Source organism: Balaenoptera borealis, assembly GCF_965194805.1.
Source record: "Balaenoptera borealis genome assembly, chromosome: 5".
Taxonomy (NCBI): Eukaryota; Metazoa; Chordata; class Mammalia; order Artiodactyla; family Balaenopteridae; genus Balaenoptera; species Balaenoptera borealis.
The window spans coordinates 59,097,632-59,118,584 of record NC_138862.1 but is presented as its reverse complement, the minus strand read 5'-3'; the positions used below and the strand labels follow the sequence as shown (position 1 = coordinate 59,118,584).

General features: G+C 35.9%; 1 protein-coding gene across 1 annotated transcript in view; it reads left to right on the top strand.

Moving 5' to 3' along the window:
* SLC9C1 (solute carrier family 9 member C1) overlaps positions 1–20,953 on the top strand; it is a 100,495-nt gene that overhangs the window by 21,201 nt on the left and 58,341 nt on the right. The window contains exons 4-9 of the mRNA XM_082394810.1: positions 56–221; positions 2,904–3,032; positions 8,263–8,424; positions 13,304–13,403; positions 18,025–18,168; positions 19,792–19,966. Of these exons, the coding sequence (XP_082250936.1) occupies positions 56–221; positions 2,904–3,032; positions 8,263–8,424; positions 13,304–13,403; positions 18,025–18,168; positions 19,792–19,966 (876 nt within the window). The remainder of the gene's footprint in view (positions 1–55; positions 222–2,903; positions 3,033–8,262; positions 8,425–13,303; positions 13,404–18,024; positions 18,169–19,791; positions 19,967–20,953) is intronic.

Sequence of the window (20,953 nt, the reverse complement as noted above, 5' to 3'; positions counted from 1 at the left end):
TAAAAATGGAATACAAATGCCGTCTGATTTTTCTATCTATAAAATTTCTTTGCAGATACTTTTAATTACAATTCCTGGCTTTTTGATTAATTATACCTTAATTCTTTGGTATTTGGCATCTGTGAATAAATTAACTTTGAAAACCACCACATGGTTATTATTTTCAGCTATCCTTGTGAGTTCAGATCCTATGCTGACTTCATCTGCTATAAAAGACCTGGGTAAGTATATTTTTCTCTTTTCCTATATTTAAAATATATTCCATGCTTAAACTGTCTAGTTTTAAGATCTTTTGTTCACTATAGTTTTTCACTATGCGAAGTGGGGTGCCGGGACATTGGGGATTGAATGTAGAGATTCAGGTGGTGATGCTTAGAACAGAAGGAAATGCCAGTGATGGGCTAACTTAGTATTTTAAGTCTGACATTCAGTTGTGGAATAGGGCAGGGGATTATTTTTAATCCTTGACTTTATACATGCTTCTACCCTGAGCCAACAGAGTAGTTCTGGGGGAATCGCAATATGGCATGTACATTGTGGTGACATTTCTATTGCCCAAAACCTCTTTTCTGTTGAAAAGACTGTCGTTAAGATAATGCTACTTGTAAAAAAAAAAAAAAAGAAAAACAGAGTCTTTGGAGTGTTTGTCACCATTAAGACCAAAAGGCTAAAAAGTCAAAAACAATAAAATCAATAATGATAGTGTGTACTATTTTAGGAGAAAGAAATCTGTATTTAAAAGTATAAAATACCAAGTCAATGCAACCCAGAAAAAAATCCAAGAGCCTTATTCAAAAGAAAAAATAACCTAATTTGTATTCCCTCAGCTATTTTTTAATGAGAACAAAAACATTTGCTTTAAAGTAGAATTAAAGTAGAATTTTAATATGGCACATACATGCACATACACACACACACTTTTTATGGCCACTTGAAAAGGAAAGAGCTCTCTGAGGCAAGTAGAAACAGAGTAGTGCAGAAACTTCAAGTGTACCTATGTGAATAAAGAAAAGCCAGATCTTTAAGACAAGGAGATTTGTCTATCCCGCAACCCTGCTTCTATGAGACTCTGTCAATGTCATGCCCTTTCCTACTCAAAAGATTTGGAAGAGTTCTATGCTACCTGAGAGAATTCCATACTCCTCTTAACTGGAATCTAGTTACTTATTCCACTGACTTCCTGGCTTACCATTGTTGAATTTAAATAATTTCTTTGGGTTAAGTTACAAGGTTGTTCTCATAAACTTTGGCCATCTTGCCATTACTTTTGGAATTCTATTTTTCTCCTCAATTTGCCTCTTTAAACAAATTTTTTTAAAAATAAAGTATCTTTCTCTTGGCAACATTTTTGTCTGAGTTTTCAAAGCAAGACTTTTATATATTTTTTACTTTATTCTCAAAAATAAAATTTGCCCAGGCCAATCAATGTTTGGAGTACATGAATACATTCACATTGTCTTGGACTTTTTAGGGTCCACTGACTTCTCTTATGTTCCTTGTCTGTTATTTATTCCCAAATACTCACATTTTGTTATAGCCCCATTTTCTAAAATGGAATAGTTATACAACAGTGTCAGTTAGGGTTTGTCTTTGTCCTTGTCTTTGACTAAAAAAACACCACCAAAACATAGTGGCTTCAAACTACAATTATATTTTATTTCTCATGAGTCTGGCAGTTCTGATGGCATGGGCTGGGCTCCACTGATTGTGGCTAGGCTCACTAATGAATCTCCAGTCAGCTGGAGGGTCATCTGGGGACTAAGTGATCTAGGATGGCCTCAACTATGAAGATCCACCTTTCTTCCATGTATTTCTCACATTCCTCCAGAAGGGTAGCCAGGGAATGCTGCCATGGTGGTGGCAGGGATCCAAGAGAGAGGAAGCAGAAATCTTCCTCAAGCCTCTGCTTGCATCAAGTCTCATTAAAAAAAAAAATAATAATCATTTTTTTAAATTTAAAAAACAGATCTCTTTGGTGAGAGAAACTGCAACGTCTTACAGCAGAGGGCCTGGATGCAGGGTGAGGTGAAGAATCGGACCATCAAGGCAACTGAACTTCCACAGGAACAGACTGCCTTGGCTTTTCTTCTCTTCCAACAGCACACTTACTGTATTAGATTGTGATCACAACTGTAGAGTGGTTGGTTCACAAGGAGGGCTTTTACCATTTCCTTAATAATATTTCCTTTCTATGGACATTTTGAAAATCATTAAAGATGCTCAAAGTTATAGTTTTGCCCCTACAGGCACATTGAATAGCAAAGAAAAAATGATAATTGATGGATATCTAAACTTAGAATATCATCATAAATAGAGGAGAATTAGGTTGAAAGTAGATTATATCAGGGTGCTCTCCATTAATGGAGCTTGATTTCTAAAACCATTGAAAGTGATGTATGGGAAAGTCAGACAATTTCTAATTATAATGTGATTATCAGGACACTTGCCTTAATACTTTGGTTAGTATTTATACCGTGGTATAAAGCCTTGGTTTATAAATATACTTTATTCCTCCACCATCATTTTTTTCTTGTCTTAAATGCATGATGTATGTATTTATATAAGCCAAGTCTCAGAATTAAAAATAATAAATTTCATGTTTTCATCTGTGCTTTGAAACAAGGAATGAGAGCTCTAGTTGATTATCTTACTTACATAAACTATAATCAACCACAATTAATTTGGTAACTAATCATGGTGATCTAGACTTAACTTGTAGTTGATACATAATGAAATTTCCTTGAAGGGAGTTTACAAACATGAGTAAAGTATACTTAAGTATGTAGGAAAAATATGTGATATAAATACATAGCTAAGAATATCCTTCTAATTGCTGATAAAATTTTATTCTTCAACGTTGATGAAGTTTTTCCCACCTTAAAAAAATATTTTTCCTTCTGCAGGTCTTTCTAGAGGCCTTGTCAATTTAATTAATGGAGAAAGTCTGATGACCTCTATAGTGTCTTTAATAGTGTTTACTAGTATTATGGATATTAACTTTGGCTTGCAAAAAAAGATAAACTATTCCTTAGGTAAGGACTTATTTTTTTCTTAATTTCTTAAAATTAGAATCCTGTATTTTCTGAAAGCTGACATGGATTTTGTAACACCTTAAACCATAAGTTATGCTTATGCAAACATAATCGTATTAGTATAATGATTTACTCTTTACAAAGCACTACCACACATCCCTTATTTAATATCTGTTGTAGTTTTGTTGTGAGGCTGAGTTGGGACTTTTCACGAGGATGCATATAGAAGCAACATTCCACAGGCCTAGGCTGAACCAGAATGCTTGATAACAAGAATGAGAGATGTTGTTTTTTATGCGTTGAAGATGAACTCAAAAGATAAGCCAGGTAGTGCATCCACCAGTGGCGAGAGGAGGTGGCTTCCCTTCCCTTCGCCCTGGGACTATCTCCCTGCAGGCAACAGAAAGCTGTCAGCTCAGTGAGGAAATGTGAGTTATATACAGCCATCTACAGGGCCTGAGCACAGTGCTTGTAAGCAAAGAGACTGTAATATGCCTGGAAGCTCATTTACCACATTCAGATAGCCCTGAACAATAAGTATTTTATTTCCTTTATCATATGTGTATGTGTGCATGTGTGTGTATGAAATAAATGATATATGCACACTATAATGAGTGATTATAAAGTATTTATAAAGTATACAGATGAGTAATTATCACTCAGGACCAGAAATACAGTTACCAGCACTCCCATGAGCATCTTATATGTCCCTTCCCCATGCTTTCAGTGGTTCTCAGAGCGTGGTCTCAATAAAATTAGAAATGAAAAAGGAGAAGTTACAACCAAGACCACAGAAATACAAAGGACCATAGGAGGCTACTATAGGCAACTATATGCCACTAAAATGGACAACCTAGAAGAAATGGACAATTTTTTAGAAAGGTACAATCTCCCAAGACCGAATCAGGAAGAAATAGAAAATATGAACAGACTAATTACAAGCACTGAAATTGAATCTGTGATTTCAAAAACTCCCAACAAACAAAAGACCAGGACCAGATGGCTTCACAGGTGAACTCTACCAAACATTTAGAGAAGAATTAATACTTATTCATCTGAAACTATTCCAAAAAATTGCAGAGGAAAGAACACTTCCAAACTCATTCTATGAGGTCACTATCACTCTCATACCCAAACCAGACAAAGATACCAAAAAAAAAGAGAAAATTACAGGCCAATATCACTGATGAACGTAGACGCAAAAATCCTCCACAAAATACTAACAATCCAAATCCAGCAATACAGTAAAAGGATCATACACCATGATCAAGTGAGATTTATTCCAGGGATGCAAGGATTTTTCAGTATCTGCAAATCAATCCATGTGATACACCACATTAACAAATTGAAGAATAAAAACCATATGATCATCTCAATAGATGTAGAAAAAGCTTTTGATAAAATTCAACATCCATTTATGATAAAATCTTTCCAGAAAGTGGATGTATAGGGAACCTACCTCAACATAATAAAGGCCATATATGACAAACACACAACTAACATCACATTCAATAGTGAAAAACTGAAAGCATTTCCTCTGTGATCAGGAACAAGACAAGGATGTCTGCTCTCCCCACTTTTATTCATCATGATTTTGGAAGACCTAGCCACAGAAATCAGAGGGGGGAAAAAAAAAACGAATTAAAAGGGATCCAAATTGGAAAAGAAGAAGTAAAACTGTCACTGTTTGCAGATGACATGATACTATACACAGAAAATTCTAAAGACACTACCATAAAACTACTAGAGCTCATCAATGAATTTGGTAAAGTTGCAGCATACAAAACTAATACACAGAAATCTGTTGAATTTCTATACACTAACAATGAAAGATCAAAAAGGAAAATTAAGAAAACAATCCCATTTACCACCACATCAAAAAAGATAAAATACCTAGGAATAAACCTACCTAAGGTGACAAAATACCTGTGCTCTGAAAACTGTAAGACGCTGATGAAAGAAATCAAAGATGACACAAACAGATGGAAAGATATACATGTTCTTGGATTGGAAGAATCAATATTGTCAAAATGACTATACTACCCAAGGCAATCTACAGAGTCAAGGCAATTCCTATCAAATTACCAATGGCATTTTTCACAGAACTAGAACAAAAAAATTTTTAATTTGTATGGAAACACAAAAGACCTCGAAAGCAAACTTGAGAAAGAAAAACAGAGCTGGAGGAATCAGGCTCCCTGACCTCAGACTATACTACAAAGCTACAGTAATCAAAACGGTATGGTACTTGTATACCATACTGTTTTGATTACTGACTATTCTTTTCCAAAAAGAATCACCCCTCTCATGTCTTCCTCTAGGGAGCTGGTTCAGGTGGTGGACAATTACCCTACTTGGGCATAAGAAGCACTTGCTTTCAGCATTGTTCTGTATCCAATTATTTTACCCAGGCCATGGCAGCTTGGAACATCAACTGGAACCCCAGTTTAGCACAGGAAGGTACATCCTCTTTAAATGCTTCATATATGCCATCTGTGGTGTATAAGAAAACCAAACCAACTACCTACCTACAACCTTTTCCAAAATCCAGATTACAAAATGAGGTGACACCATACAGCACTTAGAGAGTTTTTACCATAAAACTTGCTGCAGATAAGGCCTTCCTGAAGATGAATAAGGTGAACAAAAAAGAAATGTTTATATTCAGAAGCATCTTAAAAACTCAAGAGCCACCCTTGGGGGAAACTGAAAAATGTAAAATGTAGTCATACATGCTGGTCAGAAGGATCCAAGCCCAGCCCCTATACCTGATCTAGTATTCTACCAGGTCCCATTTAAGATAGTAAATACTGATCACAGAATTTCAGGGAACTTGATCAGAGGTGACATCTACAATCTAATCAAAAGAACTTTCTTGATATTCACTGAGAAGCAAAAAAAAAGGAAAAAAGAAAAGTACTGATGTAGAAGTTAATTCATTCATTAATCCAACAGTTACTTATTGATATGTACTATGTGATAGCTCCTATTCTAGGCTCCTATTCAGCCAGGAACATAATAGTCCTTGCTTTCATGGAGCTTGCCTCAAAATTTTGACTATAATTAATGGAATAGAATTTTGTTTTTGATTAGATTTCAGAGGAGTAAAAACTTTTAAATAATCACTGTTAAAATGATAATAGTAACAACATTTTATTACAAATGTCTGCTGTAGGAAGAAGAGAAGAGTGAACTTATTTTCTTTGGCATCAGGACTTTCTCTGAATTTTTTTGTTTTTTTTTTTTAATAAGTATTTTAATTAATTTATTTATTTATTTTATTTTTGGCTGTGTTGGGTCTTCGTTTCTGTGCAAGGGCTTTCTCTAGTTGTGGCAAGTGGGGGCCACTCTTCATCGCGGTGTGCAGGCCTCTCACTATCGTGGCTTCTCCCATTGCGGAGCACAGGCTCCAGACGCGCAGGCTCAGCAATTGTGGCTCACGGGCCCAGTTGCTCCGCGGCATGTGGGATCTTCCCAGACCAGGGCTCGAACCCGTGTCCCCTGCATTGGCAGGCAGACTCTCAACCACTGCGCCACCAGGGAAGCCCCTCTCTGAATTTTTAATAGGAGAATTTCCCTTAAGAAAGGTTCTTGATAAGATTTACTGGTATTTCATTTTTATCAGTTAACACAACTGTGAAACAGTAATTTTCGTAGTAATCATTATTTTATAACATGTAATTATTTAAACAGTATTGCTCTATCTTTGAAGTGAACACATATTTCATAATAGGGAAAACCAAGAAGTTATTGCACTCAGAGGTTCTTACCTTTTCCAATTTGTACATTAGAAGTTTAAGAACATTGTAAGAAATAATGGATTTGCTTTGAGACTTTTCCTGACCTAATAAATCCATTCAGCACATATTGTACTCATTAAGAGCTATTTTTCTTTCTTAAAGGGGAAAGCAACTTTTAAACTGGGTCTTTTAACTCCAGTTCCCTGCATCCTTCTGAAACCAGAGTCGGCCTCCAGCCTATGTTTCATTTACAGGAGGTGCTGGATTCCCAAAATTATCATCATGGTCAGCTCCATACCTAGAATGGATGTGACTTAGAGGGTCATTCATGAAATTCTCCTCCCAAGTTCACACTATCCCTACGGATGTTAAATCTTTCTGCTTGGCATATCTAGAAACCGTGGCTCCCTTTCAGCCATAGGAATGAGACTAGGTAGAGAAGGAATCTAAATAGCCTCAGTACTCTTAACAGTGCCCTCTCCACCAGCGGACATGATTAAGGATTCATAAATGGATTCTTTCTCCTTCATTTTACTATCTCAAAGCATAGTTCTAGGATTTACTTCCCCAAATTTAGCCTTGTTTTTTGATGTGGTTGCTGTTGCTGTTTTCTGTTGGCCATTCTTTGTTTCGATTTTGTTCTTGCTCTTCACATATTCTGTTGAAGTTGACCCTTCAGGCTTTCCTGACCCCAAGACCCATTCTCATCTATAATTCAAACTTTGCTCCTCTGTTCCTCACCCTGTAAAGGTGGGAAGGACTTCCTCACCCACTGAAAATGCCTGATTCCAGCAATCAAGGCTATCAAGGGCTTAGGTTTCCTGTTTTCCTGGGAAGGGCATCATGACTGTAGAAAGCAATTTGGCAAGATATAATAATATCGATAAAGGATCAACTATCCTTTAGAGCAGTAATTCCACTTCTGGGGCCTAAGGAAGTAATCAGAGAATTACAAAATAATTATGTACAGAAATATACACTGCAACATTGCTTATCAGGGAAAAAAACTGGAAACAGTGAAATGCCCAACAATAAGGAACAAATTGGTTCAGTTTGGCAGGCCAAGACAATACAGGAAATTCACTCAGCTGGGACTCAGAGACATTCCTTTTTTTGTATTTCTTTCTGTGTATTATGTTAGACCTGGAAAATAAGTTCCATGGGTTTAGAGACTTTCTACTTCTTGTTCACTACTGTTTTTCCAAAATGCATTACAATTTTTGGCACTGAATAAATATATATTCCCTAATGGGGACTGAAAAAAGCTCTTACACTAAACTGATCAAATTTTACAAATTTCCATCTGACTTTTAACATTTGAAAAGAAATGCTTTCAATTTAGGAATAAGAAAATACCCTACATCTACCCCAAAGACTATGAGCTATTTTTAAAGATAATAACAAAAAGAAAATTTGACCCAAGTTATCACTTAAAATTAAGAGCAAGTAAGTTCTATTAATTATTTTCTGTTTACTCCCCTTTCTTGCAGCCTATAGCATCATGGATAAAATTGGGTCATATTGTATAGCAAGTCTCTTGTTTGGAATTCTAACTTCAAAACTGGTACAATTGTGGATGTCTACTGTTTTGGGAGATGATGTGAATCATATAAGTCTCAGCATTTCAATTCTGTACCTCATCTTTTATATTTGTAAGTAAGAGGGCTATGCCTAAAATTAAATGATGTAGAAAAATTGAAAATAAAGATGTGGGAAATATTTAGGCCAAAAAAAAAAAAACCCATTCAACTGATCTAGAAGGAATATTTTTGAAAATAATGTATCAAAGGAGATTAAAAATATTAATACGTATACAATGGGAAGCAATGTACCAAGATATATAAAGACAATTATAAAAGACAAGAGAAATTTGACAAACTCATAATTACAATGAGATACTTTAACATGCCTTTCCTAGATAATTTCATAACCAACTGGACAAAAAAATGACTATGGCTATAAAAAGATTTAAATAAAAACTCAAATACTTGGCTCACAAGATATATAAAGAGTTTTATCTTCCAAAACAGAATGCTTATCCTTTACATATACCTACAGACATTAACAGAAATAAACTAGACTAGAAGAACATTACAATAAAATTTCAAACATTGTTCAACTACAATGCAATTAAATGCTAACTACAGAAGGAGGGTCTTTAAAAATAAACATTCTAACTGCCTGAAATTTAAAAAAACTTTTCTTGGTAATTCTTCAATCAGAAAGGAAATAAAAATAGAAGTTACAGATCAAGGAAGGCTAAACATTAGAAACTCTATCAACATTACTAATCCATTTACCACAACTCCCTTCTCACAGAAGTATGGCAAGCAATGATAATTAGCCATATCACTGTTCCCTGACAGAGCCTCAGAATCACTTTCAACCCAGCCCTTTAGACAGCTCCACAAATGATTTGGAGTTGGCATGTGTGATAATACCTACTTCCCAAATTACACTATGTCTTTCCATTACATTTAGGAATAAGAGTGTTGCCTAGCCTCATATCCGTGATTAAACACAGACGTAGAGAATGGACTTGAGGACACGGGGAAGGGGAAGGGGAAGCTGGGACGAAGTGAGAGAGTGCATAGACTTATATATACTACCAAATGTAAAATAGATAGCTAGTGGGAAGCAGCCACATAGCACAGGGAGATCAGCTCAGTGCTTTGTGACCACCTAGAGGGGTGCGATAGGGAGGGTGGGAGGGAGACGCAAGAGGGAGGAGATATGGGGATATAAGTATATGTGTAGCTGATTCACTTCGTTATAAAGCAGAAACTAACACAACATTGTAAAGCAATTATGCTCCAATAAAGAGGTTAAAAAAAAAAAGTTCTGGAAGCTCTAGCTAATATAATAAGACAAAAAGAAAGATGTTTATACATATTTTAAAAGAGAAAATGGTTACATTAGTCACAACATTTTAGATTATATAGAAACACCCAAGAGAATTAATTAATAAACTAAGACAAGGTTTTTTAATAGTTTGATATAAGGTAAATATACAAAAATTAATAAATCGAATAGCATTCTTATAAAACAGCAGTAACTAGTTATAAAATATAATGAAAATTGATTCTCTTTACATTAGCAAAAAGTTATAAAATATCAAGGAATAAACTTAACAAGAAGTTTGGACTTAAACAGAAAGCTACACAAGTTTTCTGAGAAGTATAAAATTTAAATAGACACAAAGAAAAGCTTCTTTTTAGAAATGCTAGAGTAACAGGATTCATTACTTTCATGTCTGAGGAAGGAAAGGCAGAACAGGGATTTGAGGTTTCCTAACTAATCTGGATTTAAACCAATTATAATCTAGTGAGGTTGCAGAATCATTAATGAATTAATAGACAGTCAGAGAATGATGAGTCAGTACAAGTACATTCGTTACATACTACTTTAATGGTGTATTCCTAACCCTACAAAATTTATATTCCAGCAAATATAATTTCCTCTAACATCATTAAGTAATCTTGAGGCTATCCTCAAGATTAAGAGTTACGCTCAAGGAAATAATTTTATCTATTTATTTAATTTTAAAAATTGAATTATCGTTGATTTACAATTTTATGTTAGTTTCAGGCATATAACATAGTGACTCGGTATTTTTATAGATTATACTCCCTTTGCAGTTATTACAAAATAATGGCTATATTTCCTTGCACTTCCTTGTTGTGTATTTATTTTATACATGATAATTTGTATCTCATAATCCCCTACCCCATCTCCAAGAAAATTATTTTAAATTTTTAGAGTCAAGATGTCTCAATAAACATTTTAGCAAAAAAAAATCCTAGGACAGAATTTCATGAAAATAGATAATGAGTAAATATAAATCTAATGTAAAAGAACTTTTACCCTGACCTGGCTTATTATTTTTTTGTTTGTTTGTTTTTAACATCTTTATTGGAGTATAATTGCTTTACAATGGTGTGTTAGTTTCTGCTTTATAACAAAGTGAATCAGTTATACATATATATATGTTCCCATATCTCTTCCCTCTTGCATCTCCCTCCCTCCCACCCTCCCTATCCCACCCCTCTAGGTGGTCACAAAGCACAGAGCTGATCTCCCTGTGCTATGCGGTTGCTTCCCACTAGCTATTTATTTTACGTTTGGTAGTGTATACATGTCCATGCCACTCTCTCACTTTGTCACAGCTTACCCTTCCCCCTCCCCATATCCTCAAGTCCATTCTCTAGTAGGTCTGTGTCTTTATTCCTGTCTTGCCACTAGGTTCTTCATGACCTCTTTTAGTTTTGTTTTGTTTTGTTTTTCCTTAGATTCCATATATATGTGTTAGCATACTGTATTTGTTTTTCTCTTTCTGACTTACTTCACTCTGTATGTCAGACTCTAACTCCATCCACCTCACTACAAATAACTCCATTTCATTTCTTTTTATGGCTGAGTAATATTCCATTGTATATATGGGCCACATCTTCTTTATCCATTCATCTGATGATGGACACTTAGGTTGCTTCCATGTCCTGGCTACTGTAAATAGAGCTGCAATGAACATTTTGGTACATGACTCTTTTTGAATTATGGTTTTCTCAGGGTAGGCTTATTGTTTATATTAATATCTTCAAGGTAGTCATCATAAATATTTTCCAAATTTTACCATTACTTAACAAGTTATAAAGAGTAGTCCAGGATTTGATCTCCTCAAAGCACGTACATCCACAGTTTCCTCTTCTTTCACGATTCAAAAATCACTAAGTAAAGTGTTCGTTTCTGGCTTAGGTATCATTCCTAGCCAGAACTAAAATGAAGATTATAAAACTTGTAATTTTCCATCTCTAGAAAGGAAGACTAAATAGTGTGCTAATGATGTTCATTTCATCAAATTAAGATTATCACAATCTGAATCAAATAATGATAGAATTTTGGAGGGAGGTGAAATTTTACAAAATAATTTAAAAAATTCATCTGAAAATATAAACTGTGAGACTATGCATGATAATTTTTTTAAAGTGAAGAATTTTACTATTAGGTAGGTATTAAACATTTAATAAGCCTATAGTAATTAAAATACAACTGCTGTTAACAGAGGAATACAAAGTAAACCAAAAAAACAGAAGGGGCACAAAACGGATCCATGTATGACAATTTGATAAACATGGCAATAATGATCAAAGTGGCATATCCACACTATTCTTCAATATTAAAACAAAATTTTAATTTGTGCTTGTTAACTAGAACAATGTCTGCTAAACATTAAGAGAAAAAAAAATAAGCCCATTACAGAACTGTATTGCTGTATAATCCCTCTGTAGTTTTTCTTAATGTGTGACTGTGTATATGTATGTTGGAAGCAAGCCTCTGTGAGTGTTCACAGGGTACTCCATTCCTCTCTAAGATCTTGATCCAATTATCTTAAGCTTCCAATTCTATAGTCTATGAAAACCCAAAGATATCTCCTCATAATTTCTGAAAATATCTGGAGTTTTCTTCCTCATAATCTCTGCTGCCTCCTCATAAATATATAGCAATTTCTTCTTCTTAGTAAACTCTAGTGAAGATGGGGACAAGGGGCACTCACAGGGAAAATTACGTTGTGTAGTTCACAACTCTATGAGATCTAACAGTTACCCCTATCGCCTCACTTTTCGATGTTTCCTGCTTAATTTTTACCACTTGTCTCCAGTATAGAAATTCAGCAAGCAGCCTTTAATGCTTGGAGTTGCCTTCTGGGTCTCATTCTGTACTTTCAAGTAGCTTATCTTATGATTTTTTCTAGGCAAATATAGTCCTCTCCTCAATAGAAATTTCAATCAAAATTTTCTTTAAAACTATACCTGAAGTCCTGGGAGTGGAATTATGGGTATTCCCTTTTTCTAAAAAATATAATCTCTATACTGTACCATATTATTTGAATTTTTCACAGTGATATCACTTTCATAAGCTACTTTCAAAATTGTTTTTCCCTCTAGCTCATGAAAGCTAAGAGAATGTTTAAGAATACTCCACAGTTTTGAACACTTTTCAGTCCCTGACAGTAAATTCACCAAACCAAAGTTAAACTGGGGAAGTAGAGCCATATTGGGTTTCTATTGGCTCCACTCCCTTAGTCTTGTCACAAGATCAAACCATTTCTATCTCCTACTGCCTTCCAAGAAAAAGTATGTGAAGTGGGCTAGTCCATAGAGAGCTCATCAGCTCACTTCCATTTAATTCATCCAGAGCCCCTCTGAAAAAATTAGACCTGTGGAGGGTGCTTTAGCCTCACTAGGGCACACGAAGAGATTTGTGAGCTCCACATTGTTGCCAATGATCAGAAGCCAAAGCAGTGCAAGGATGTTCATTACAGACTTTTCTGCACAGTTGGGTATGAATCTGAGGAGGAAGAAGGACAATGGGTGGTGATAATAATTTGTGATATTATCCAGTTGAAACCAAGTGGGATAGCCTCTCTATATGAAGTCACTACTATCAGATATCTGATGTTTTCATCTCTGGCAAAATTTGTGCCACTGTTGATGTTAAATTAATACTTTATATTTGTTTCTTTAAAAAAAATAGGTAAGCTAGTTGGAATGTCTGGAATATTTACCATCGTCATTATGGGACTTTTTTTAAATTCTACAAGTTTTAAACCAGGAGTTGAAGCACTTCTTCTTGAGTGAGTGGCTAGCATATTTTCACTTTGTTTTGTACATTAGAAGTTATAATATTGTAATAGTAAATACATCTACGTCTACATGGTCAAAATAAGAAACTGACTTGAAAACTAGCTAATTAAAAACCCGTTCTAAAAACTCTATTGCTTGTGTCCTCTAAACCTCTATCTTTAAGCAAAATTTGTAACCTCACTTTGAGTTCATGTTGACTCTATTTCACCACTAATTCCCTTAAGTCTCTGGCCATATTACTCAGTAATGTTCAGTCTAATCCCCTAGACAGGGGCAGGATTAAGGTAAGGCAACAGGCCTTCATCTCAGGCACAAAATTTAAGAGGGTGCCAAAACACTCAGTAATCAAAGTAAATATTTTAATGCAATATTTTAAAATTGAAATTAATACAAAAAATCCATGGTGAAAATACAAAATTTTAAAAGAAAGATCAATATTACTAACAGTTCCTTTTGCCTCAGGCTCCAATATGGATTAGTTTGGCACTGCCACTAGAATGGAAGACCAATATTTTAAAGAGAGTGAAGAGAGGCCATGCAAAGCCAATTAAAAGATTAAGCTGGGGCATTTAAATACAATTGGCAGTGTTAAAAAAGAAAATAGAAGTGTACAAATTGTGCCTTGCTCAAGGGCACCCAGCTGAGGGGGTCAGTGGAATCTGTGTCAGTCTTGAAGAAGGATACTTTCTGTAATGTTCCAATACATGGGATGGGAACTTGGCCTAAATCACACAATGGCAGCATATTAATATGTGTTAACAGAGGCCCTGAAGATAATCAATGATTTTTTGGCGTTTGGGAGAACATTATGGAAGATGAAATGAGTTCAGAAGTCAGAAGCTGAAAAGTATAGGATTTTATAGGATTTGAGAGCATGCCACTAAAATTTCATGTCAATTACAATGGAAGCCAGTTGTACGAGCAGCTAGGCAGCATTAATTGGGCCACCCTTGTAGGAAGAATTTAAAATGTTATGCATGTATTTATATCTATGGGAAGTGATTCTGAAGGCTCCCTTCATTCTTGCTGTAACTGAAAGCTGGATCTCCCCTGAAGACATTATTTCCCTCATGTTCCTTAAAGGTTATAGTGTCTTTCTCACCTGCATCCCTGATGCTATAAGCCTAGGGTTGAGGTGGGTGATTTTTCTGTACCTCAGTCATTTCTATATTATTTTTCTTATTCTTCCCCAGAGGAGCCCAATTTTGAAGCTCATGCCATCAGATTATACCATCGGCCACCCTCTTGGTTTTAGTTATCTCTAGAACTCTGAGTCACACTCTCCATTTTGTGAAGATCTTGGCCCCTGTCTCACTGCAACTCTCTCCAACATCATGCTATCACCATCCTTAGTGGCATCAATCAATATTCACACAGTTGGTCCTACTATTCCCTCACCTTTCAATTCCAAGACTTCCTCTCCTCCTGTGAGCACATCTATCACTCTGCTTCAGCCACCCACTTTATGCTCATACAAATAATAACTTCATAATCTCAATTTCAAGAATCTTACTATCTAAAATATAATATGTACCAGCTCCTACTCTCCAAAACAGTAGAAATCTAAGATAATAATGGTAAATCCTAGTAAATCCTACAAGAGTCTACAGCAGGTCCGTGCTACTCTCTGAGAGGAGGCGCACCATCTCCCATCTTTTCAGCTTAACCCCCTAGGACTCCAATTCTAACAATTCTGTTGTCACACTGAGAATATAACGCATTGAACCTGTGATGTTTTCTGACCCTCACCCACCTCACTTCCTCCTTACCCAGATCATTTCTTTTGTTTAAAATCATCTAATAACTTCTCATTTGGCTACAAGTCAAAGTTGTTTTAATGGCAAACAAATGATATGTTTGTCCCCCTGTTACTTCTGTGATTCATTTCTACCACTCTCACCCTCACCCGCCCTGCTCTAGCCACACTTGTTTTTCCTCAAATATACCAAACAGGCTTCCTGTTTGGGCTTGTGTCCTTGTGCTTCTGCTCTTGAAATGTGCTTCCTTTACATATTGGCGTAAGTAGCTGCCAATTTCATGCTTCTATTTCATTCTTCTATTCATACATCACCTTGTTAGAAAGAACTTCCCCAAATAAGAGATACTTCCTTGTCAACCCATATAATTTTTTTTAAGTCATATAGTACTACTTGGTTTATTTTTATTTTTTTAATTTTATTTTAATTTTATTTATTTTTGGTTGCATTGGGTCTTTGTTGCCGTGTGCGGGCTTTCTCTAGTTGCAGCGAGTGGGAGATACTCTTCGTTGCGATGCAAGGGCTTCTCATTGCAGTGGCTTCTCTTGTTGCTGAGCACAGGTTCTAGGCATGTGGGCTTCAGTAGTTGTGGCACACGGGCTCAGTAGTTGTGGCTCACAGACTCTAGAGCGCAGGCTCAGTTGTGGCGCTCGGGGTTAGTTGCTCCGCAGCATGTGGGATCTTCCCGGACCAGGGATCGAACCCATGTCCTCTGCATTGGCAGGTGGATTCTTAACCACTGTGCCACCAGGGAAGTGCCAACCTGTATAATCTTTTATTCTTGGCAAATTGATGTCCCTAAAATGTCCAGGCCATAAGGTCTTATCACTCCTCTAGGCTAAGAGCTGTGCAACATTGAGAAATAAAAATGCACAGATGCCTAAATCTATAGTATCAAAATCTATGAGGGTGAGAGCATGGGATTTCTGATTTTAAAAAACTCTTCCCAGATGATACTTATATACAGACAGGGTTGTGACCCTTTGCTGCCGTAAAAGGTCTAGATTTGTTAGGATAACTCATGATCACCAAATAAAGGAAACAGACTTTTTTTTTTAAAGTATTTGTTTATTTATTTATTTATGGCTGTGTTGGGTCTTCGTTTCTGTGCGAGGGCTTTCTCTAGTTGTGGCAAGCGGGGGCCCCTCTTCACCGCGGTGCGCAGGCCTCTCACTATCGCGGCCTCTCTTGTTGCAGAGCACAGGCTCCAGACGCGCAGGCTCAGTAATTGTGGCTCACGGGCCTAGTTGCTCCGCGGCATGTGGGATCTTCCCAGACCAGGGCTCGAACCCGTGTCCCCTGCATTGGCAGGCGGATTCTCAACCACTGCGCCACCAGGGAAGCCCGGAAACAGCCTTTTAAAAAAAATTCAGGGCTTCCCTGGTGGCGCAGTGGTTGGGAGTCTGCCTGCCGGTGCAGGGGACGCGGGTTTGAGCCCTGGTCTGGGAGGATCCCACATGCCGCGGAGCGACTAGGCCCGTGAGCCACAATTGCTGAGCCTGCGCGTCTGGAGCCTGTGCGCCGCAACGGGAGAGGCCGCGATAGTGAGAAGGCCCGCGCACCGCGATGAAGAGTGGCCCCCACTTGCCGCAACTAGAGAAAGCCCTAGCACAGAAACGAAGACCCAACACAGCCATAAATAAATAAATAAATAAATAAAATTTAAAAAAAAAAAATTCAGAAGCTTTTTTTCTGTGTGCCTGGCTGATTGCACACATGCACACACACACGTACATGGGCACGTCTATTAGATGGATTTGGAGCTTGGTTATTCAGCTCATATCCACTCTGAATTTGGTGGGCATTGATTCCTTACAGAATCTGGTTTCCTCCTCATAAGATTTCTCCCGTTAATTTCTACCATATATGAAAGAGTCTTGATAGCTCTTTCATATATGTCGCTTAATTGATTTGATTACATTTTGTGCTAATCTCAACAAGACTGAGATTTTTGATATTTGGAGGCATTTTCCCACAGTGTTTCATATTGAAATTTTCTCTGGTGATGCCGAGGTATTTGTGTTTCAGGGACAGAGTCTGGCAGCATATGGGTAAAACCAAGCTCTTTTTCCTCTCATAAAATGGTATTCATGTGCCCTTTTAATCTTTTCCATTTATTTTGCTATACATATAATGTCAACATTAAAGACGTGAAATATACAGAAAGATAACAAGAAGTTTTAAATAGCTATGGTCCCAACACCCAAAAATGACAAATAATTGTGTCTGAGTGTACTTTTTCAAACTGCTTTGCCTGCAGCTGATGAGAACGTGAGCTTTGGGAATGATGCAGAGTTTTCCTGGGCTCTGGAGTACTTGAATAAGTGCAGACTCAGAAATCACAAAAGGAGAACCTACAAAGGGCATTCATGTGAAGAAAAGATTCATTCACATATCCTAAGTGCTAGCTAGATTTTGGGCAAAGGCTTAATTCTATCACTATGTAAATCAGGCTAGTAGTTCAGTATTTCCTTTTAAAATAAACAATTTTAGATCTTCCTAATGATACAAGGACTTCACAATCAGTATTTTCCAGCTACTTGAACCATAGTGCCTGAATGAGTTCTGTCAAATAGCATAGCTGCAACCTAACGTGTCTTTCAGAGTCAACCCAAATAGAAAGACACTAATTTACATTCAGTGTAAACTGGTTAAAGTTGCTTTAGAATTATTTGTTTACTTGCCTTAGTGCTCCTTTCTCCGCAGTTAAATTATAAGCCCCTTGAGTGTTGGTGAGTGCCTTATTCATCTTTATTTCCTTTATAATGCCTTGCACAATGCCTTACATAGATAAGTCTTGCATTGAATATGCTAGATTAATTAACTATATTTAAATTTTTTTCTAAAATTGCAGATTCTGGAATTGTCTATCATTTGTTGCTTTTCTTATGGTGTTCACTTTCATTGGACTTCTAATTCCTGCACATACATATTTATATATATCATTTTCTGATATATATTATTCATTAAATATCTGCTTAACACTTATTGTTTTCAGGTAAGAAAGTCATTTGAATTTTTCTATTTATAAGACATTGACTAAGCCTGAAGACATTCTTTAAATGACAGAAATGTTTCATTCCTTAGAATGAAAAATTCACTCAAACTTTCCAAGGAATCATCAGCAAATTAGCACTCAGTGTTTTATTCAATTTTTAACTACATTTCAAAGCAATGCAAGCATGTTGTAAAATTTTTGAAAATTAGAAAAAAGAAAAAAATTTCTCATAATCTTACTACCAAGAGGCAACCACTACTAACATTTCGTATATTTCCTCCAGTGTTTTTTATTGTTTTTTATTCTATGAGGTTTCATGAAGTTAGCACCTATCATAAATAAAAATGTTATCTTGCTTTGTTCACTTAATATTATATCACAAATAACTTACTATTAATAAAGTATAGTTGGAAATAGCTTTTTAAAAATCAGGGAGGGACAAATTGGGAGACTGGGATTGATATATACATGCTACTATGAATAAAATAGATAACTAATAAGGACCTACTGTATAGCACAAGGAACTCTACTCAATACTCTGTAATGGCTTATATGGGAAAAGAATCTAAAAAAGAGTGGATGTATGTATATGTATAACTGATTCACTTTGCTATACACCTGAAACTAATACAGCATTGTAAATCAACTCTACTCCAATAAAAATTTTAAAACAAGAAAGATAAGCTTTCTTTCCTCCTAAATTATTATTCACTATTATTTGATATCTGCTCTGTTCGGTGTTCTGACAATTCTGGCATTCTGCCGTGTTATGTTTTGTTATGCGATGTTATGTTATGTTACTTTTAGGTAACATTTTTCTAGCTTTGATTCAAAAAAAATTAAAAATAAATTAAATGATCACATGTCTAATAAATAAATAAATAAAAATAATAATCATATGGAAGTCCTCCTTGTAAATGTCTTTTTTTGCCTAAATAATTTTTGTAGCCCCCTTTCCAGTGTTAAAAGGCAGAAAGCAGTCTGCTTATGTAACTGAAAAAGAGATGACATAGAGGAGGAAAACCACCATAACAATTCTTTAATCTCCATCACCCAAATTGTTAACATTCTACTTCCATCTAGGAAGATTAGTTAGGACTCAACATCAAGTCAGCCAGTGCCAAGTAAATGGAAATTAGTCCCAAATTATCAGATACAGTTAGTGTAATAAGAATGAACTGTGACTAAAAGAAGAAATAGAAATGAATTAACTGATACTGGGAAGATTCAGTAAGATTAAAATCTGCAAAGAAAAGAAAGAGAGGACATTATTTTCTCTCGTATTTATTAGATTTGCTTTTATTTGTTTTTGAGATCTAGAATAGCGTATATCTACAAAATATCTCTAACACTTTCTTTTCCACCTGGAGAAGCACCACTCAAAGGTGATGTGGAATTACTCTACTACTTACCTAAGAGAAAGAAAGAAAAATAATAATACCATTCTCTTGGTATGGAATGCCCTTCTGCCTTCCTTTGGTGCCATGCCAACAGAGTGTGAAAGATGGTTCATTTGTCTGAGAGTTGGCAGTTGCACAGGGAATAGATTGGAATAGCATAGAATGGGATGGAAAGAAATTTCTATGACAAAAGTAACTTTTTAAAATCTGTTTTGTCTTTTAGACTTCTGGTCTTTCTATTATTGAGCCCTCTTTTGTCTCGACTTGGTCATGGTTTCAGCTGGCGCTGGGCATTCATTATGGTCTGGAGTGAAATGAAAGGGACTCCTAATATAAACATGGCTCTTCTGCTTGCCTACTCTGAATATTCTCTTGGATCTGAGAGGGAGAAATCTCAAGTAAAGAAAGATGTGTTATTTTATTTGAATATTTTATGAAAACTGTTTCTGTGTACTAAAATATGCTTTTGTAGTGAGATTGCTCAACCCCACTTGGAATGTGGGAGTGATTTAGCTATGATGGTAAAACTGGGGAGGGGAAAAACAACTGGCAACTTTCCTCTTCTCCATTCTAGCTTAGGGATTCCTAAATCCCTTCATCACACTCCTAAAAGATAGGTTTATGGTACAAGTTAAGGGAATTAAAACTTATAAATCATTTAAAATATTACCTGATACAGAGTATGCACTTAATAAATGTTTCTATTTTTATTTACTTCTAACACTTACTCAAGAAAAGCAGATATCTGCTTATAATTGGCTCTATTGCCTTCTGTAACTTTATGAGGCCACATTTAGTAATGCTAGGAACCAAAACATTTTGCTTATCAATGGAAGTTATCTCTAAGATAAAACCCCCACACTCTGCCTAACAAAATATAATGGGTATGACTCTCCCTCTACCTCATCTCGAAATAAGATAATTTCAAGGAGCTCTTTAAGAAATTTTCTATGCAGACATCACAGCACATCTAATACTTCTATCGTGGCTTTTTTTTTTTACATAAATTCCAAGAGTAAAGGGAACAGTGCAAAGGCCATTATTATGTATAATCCAAACATTAAAAAACTAAATATTCAAGCACTGCTTTCTAAACCTTATCTAATATTACATGACCTCCTCCTTCTTTTTAACCTATCTCCACCTGCCTGAATAAAAATCAGTGTCATCATCATACATCCTGACCAGTATAATGGTGAACATTGCACATGGATATGGGTTTCGAAATTTTTAGTTGGTTGCTATTTACTGTGTGACCATCCACAAGTTATTTAATTCCCACCACCTCACCCAAAGTGTCAGTTTCCTCACTCCAAAACAGATTTAGTAATAATACCAATGGTTTGTTAATAAATATTTAACAAGTAACTTTCTCAGAGAGGGGG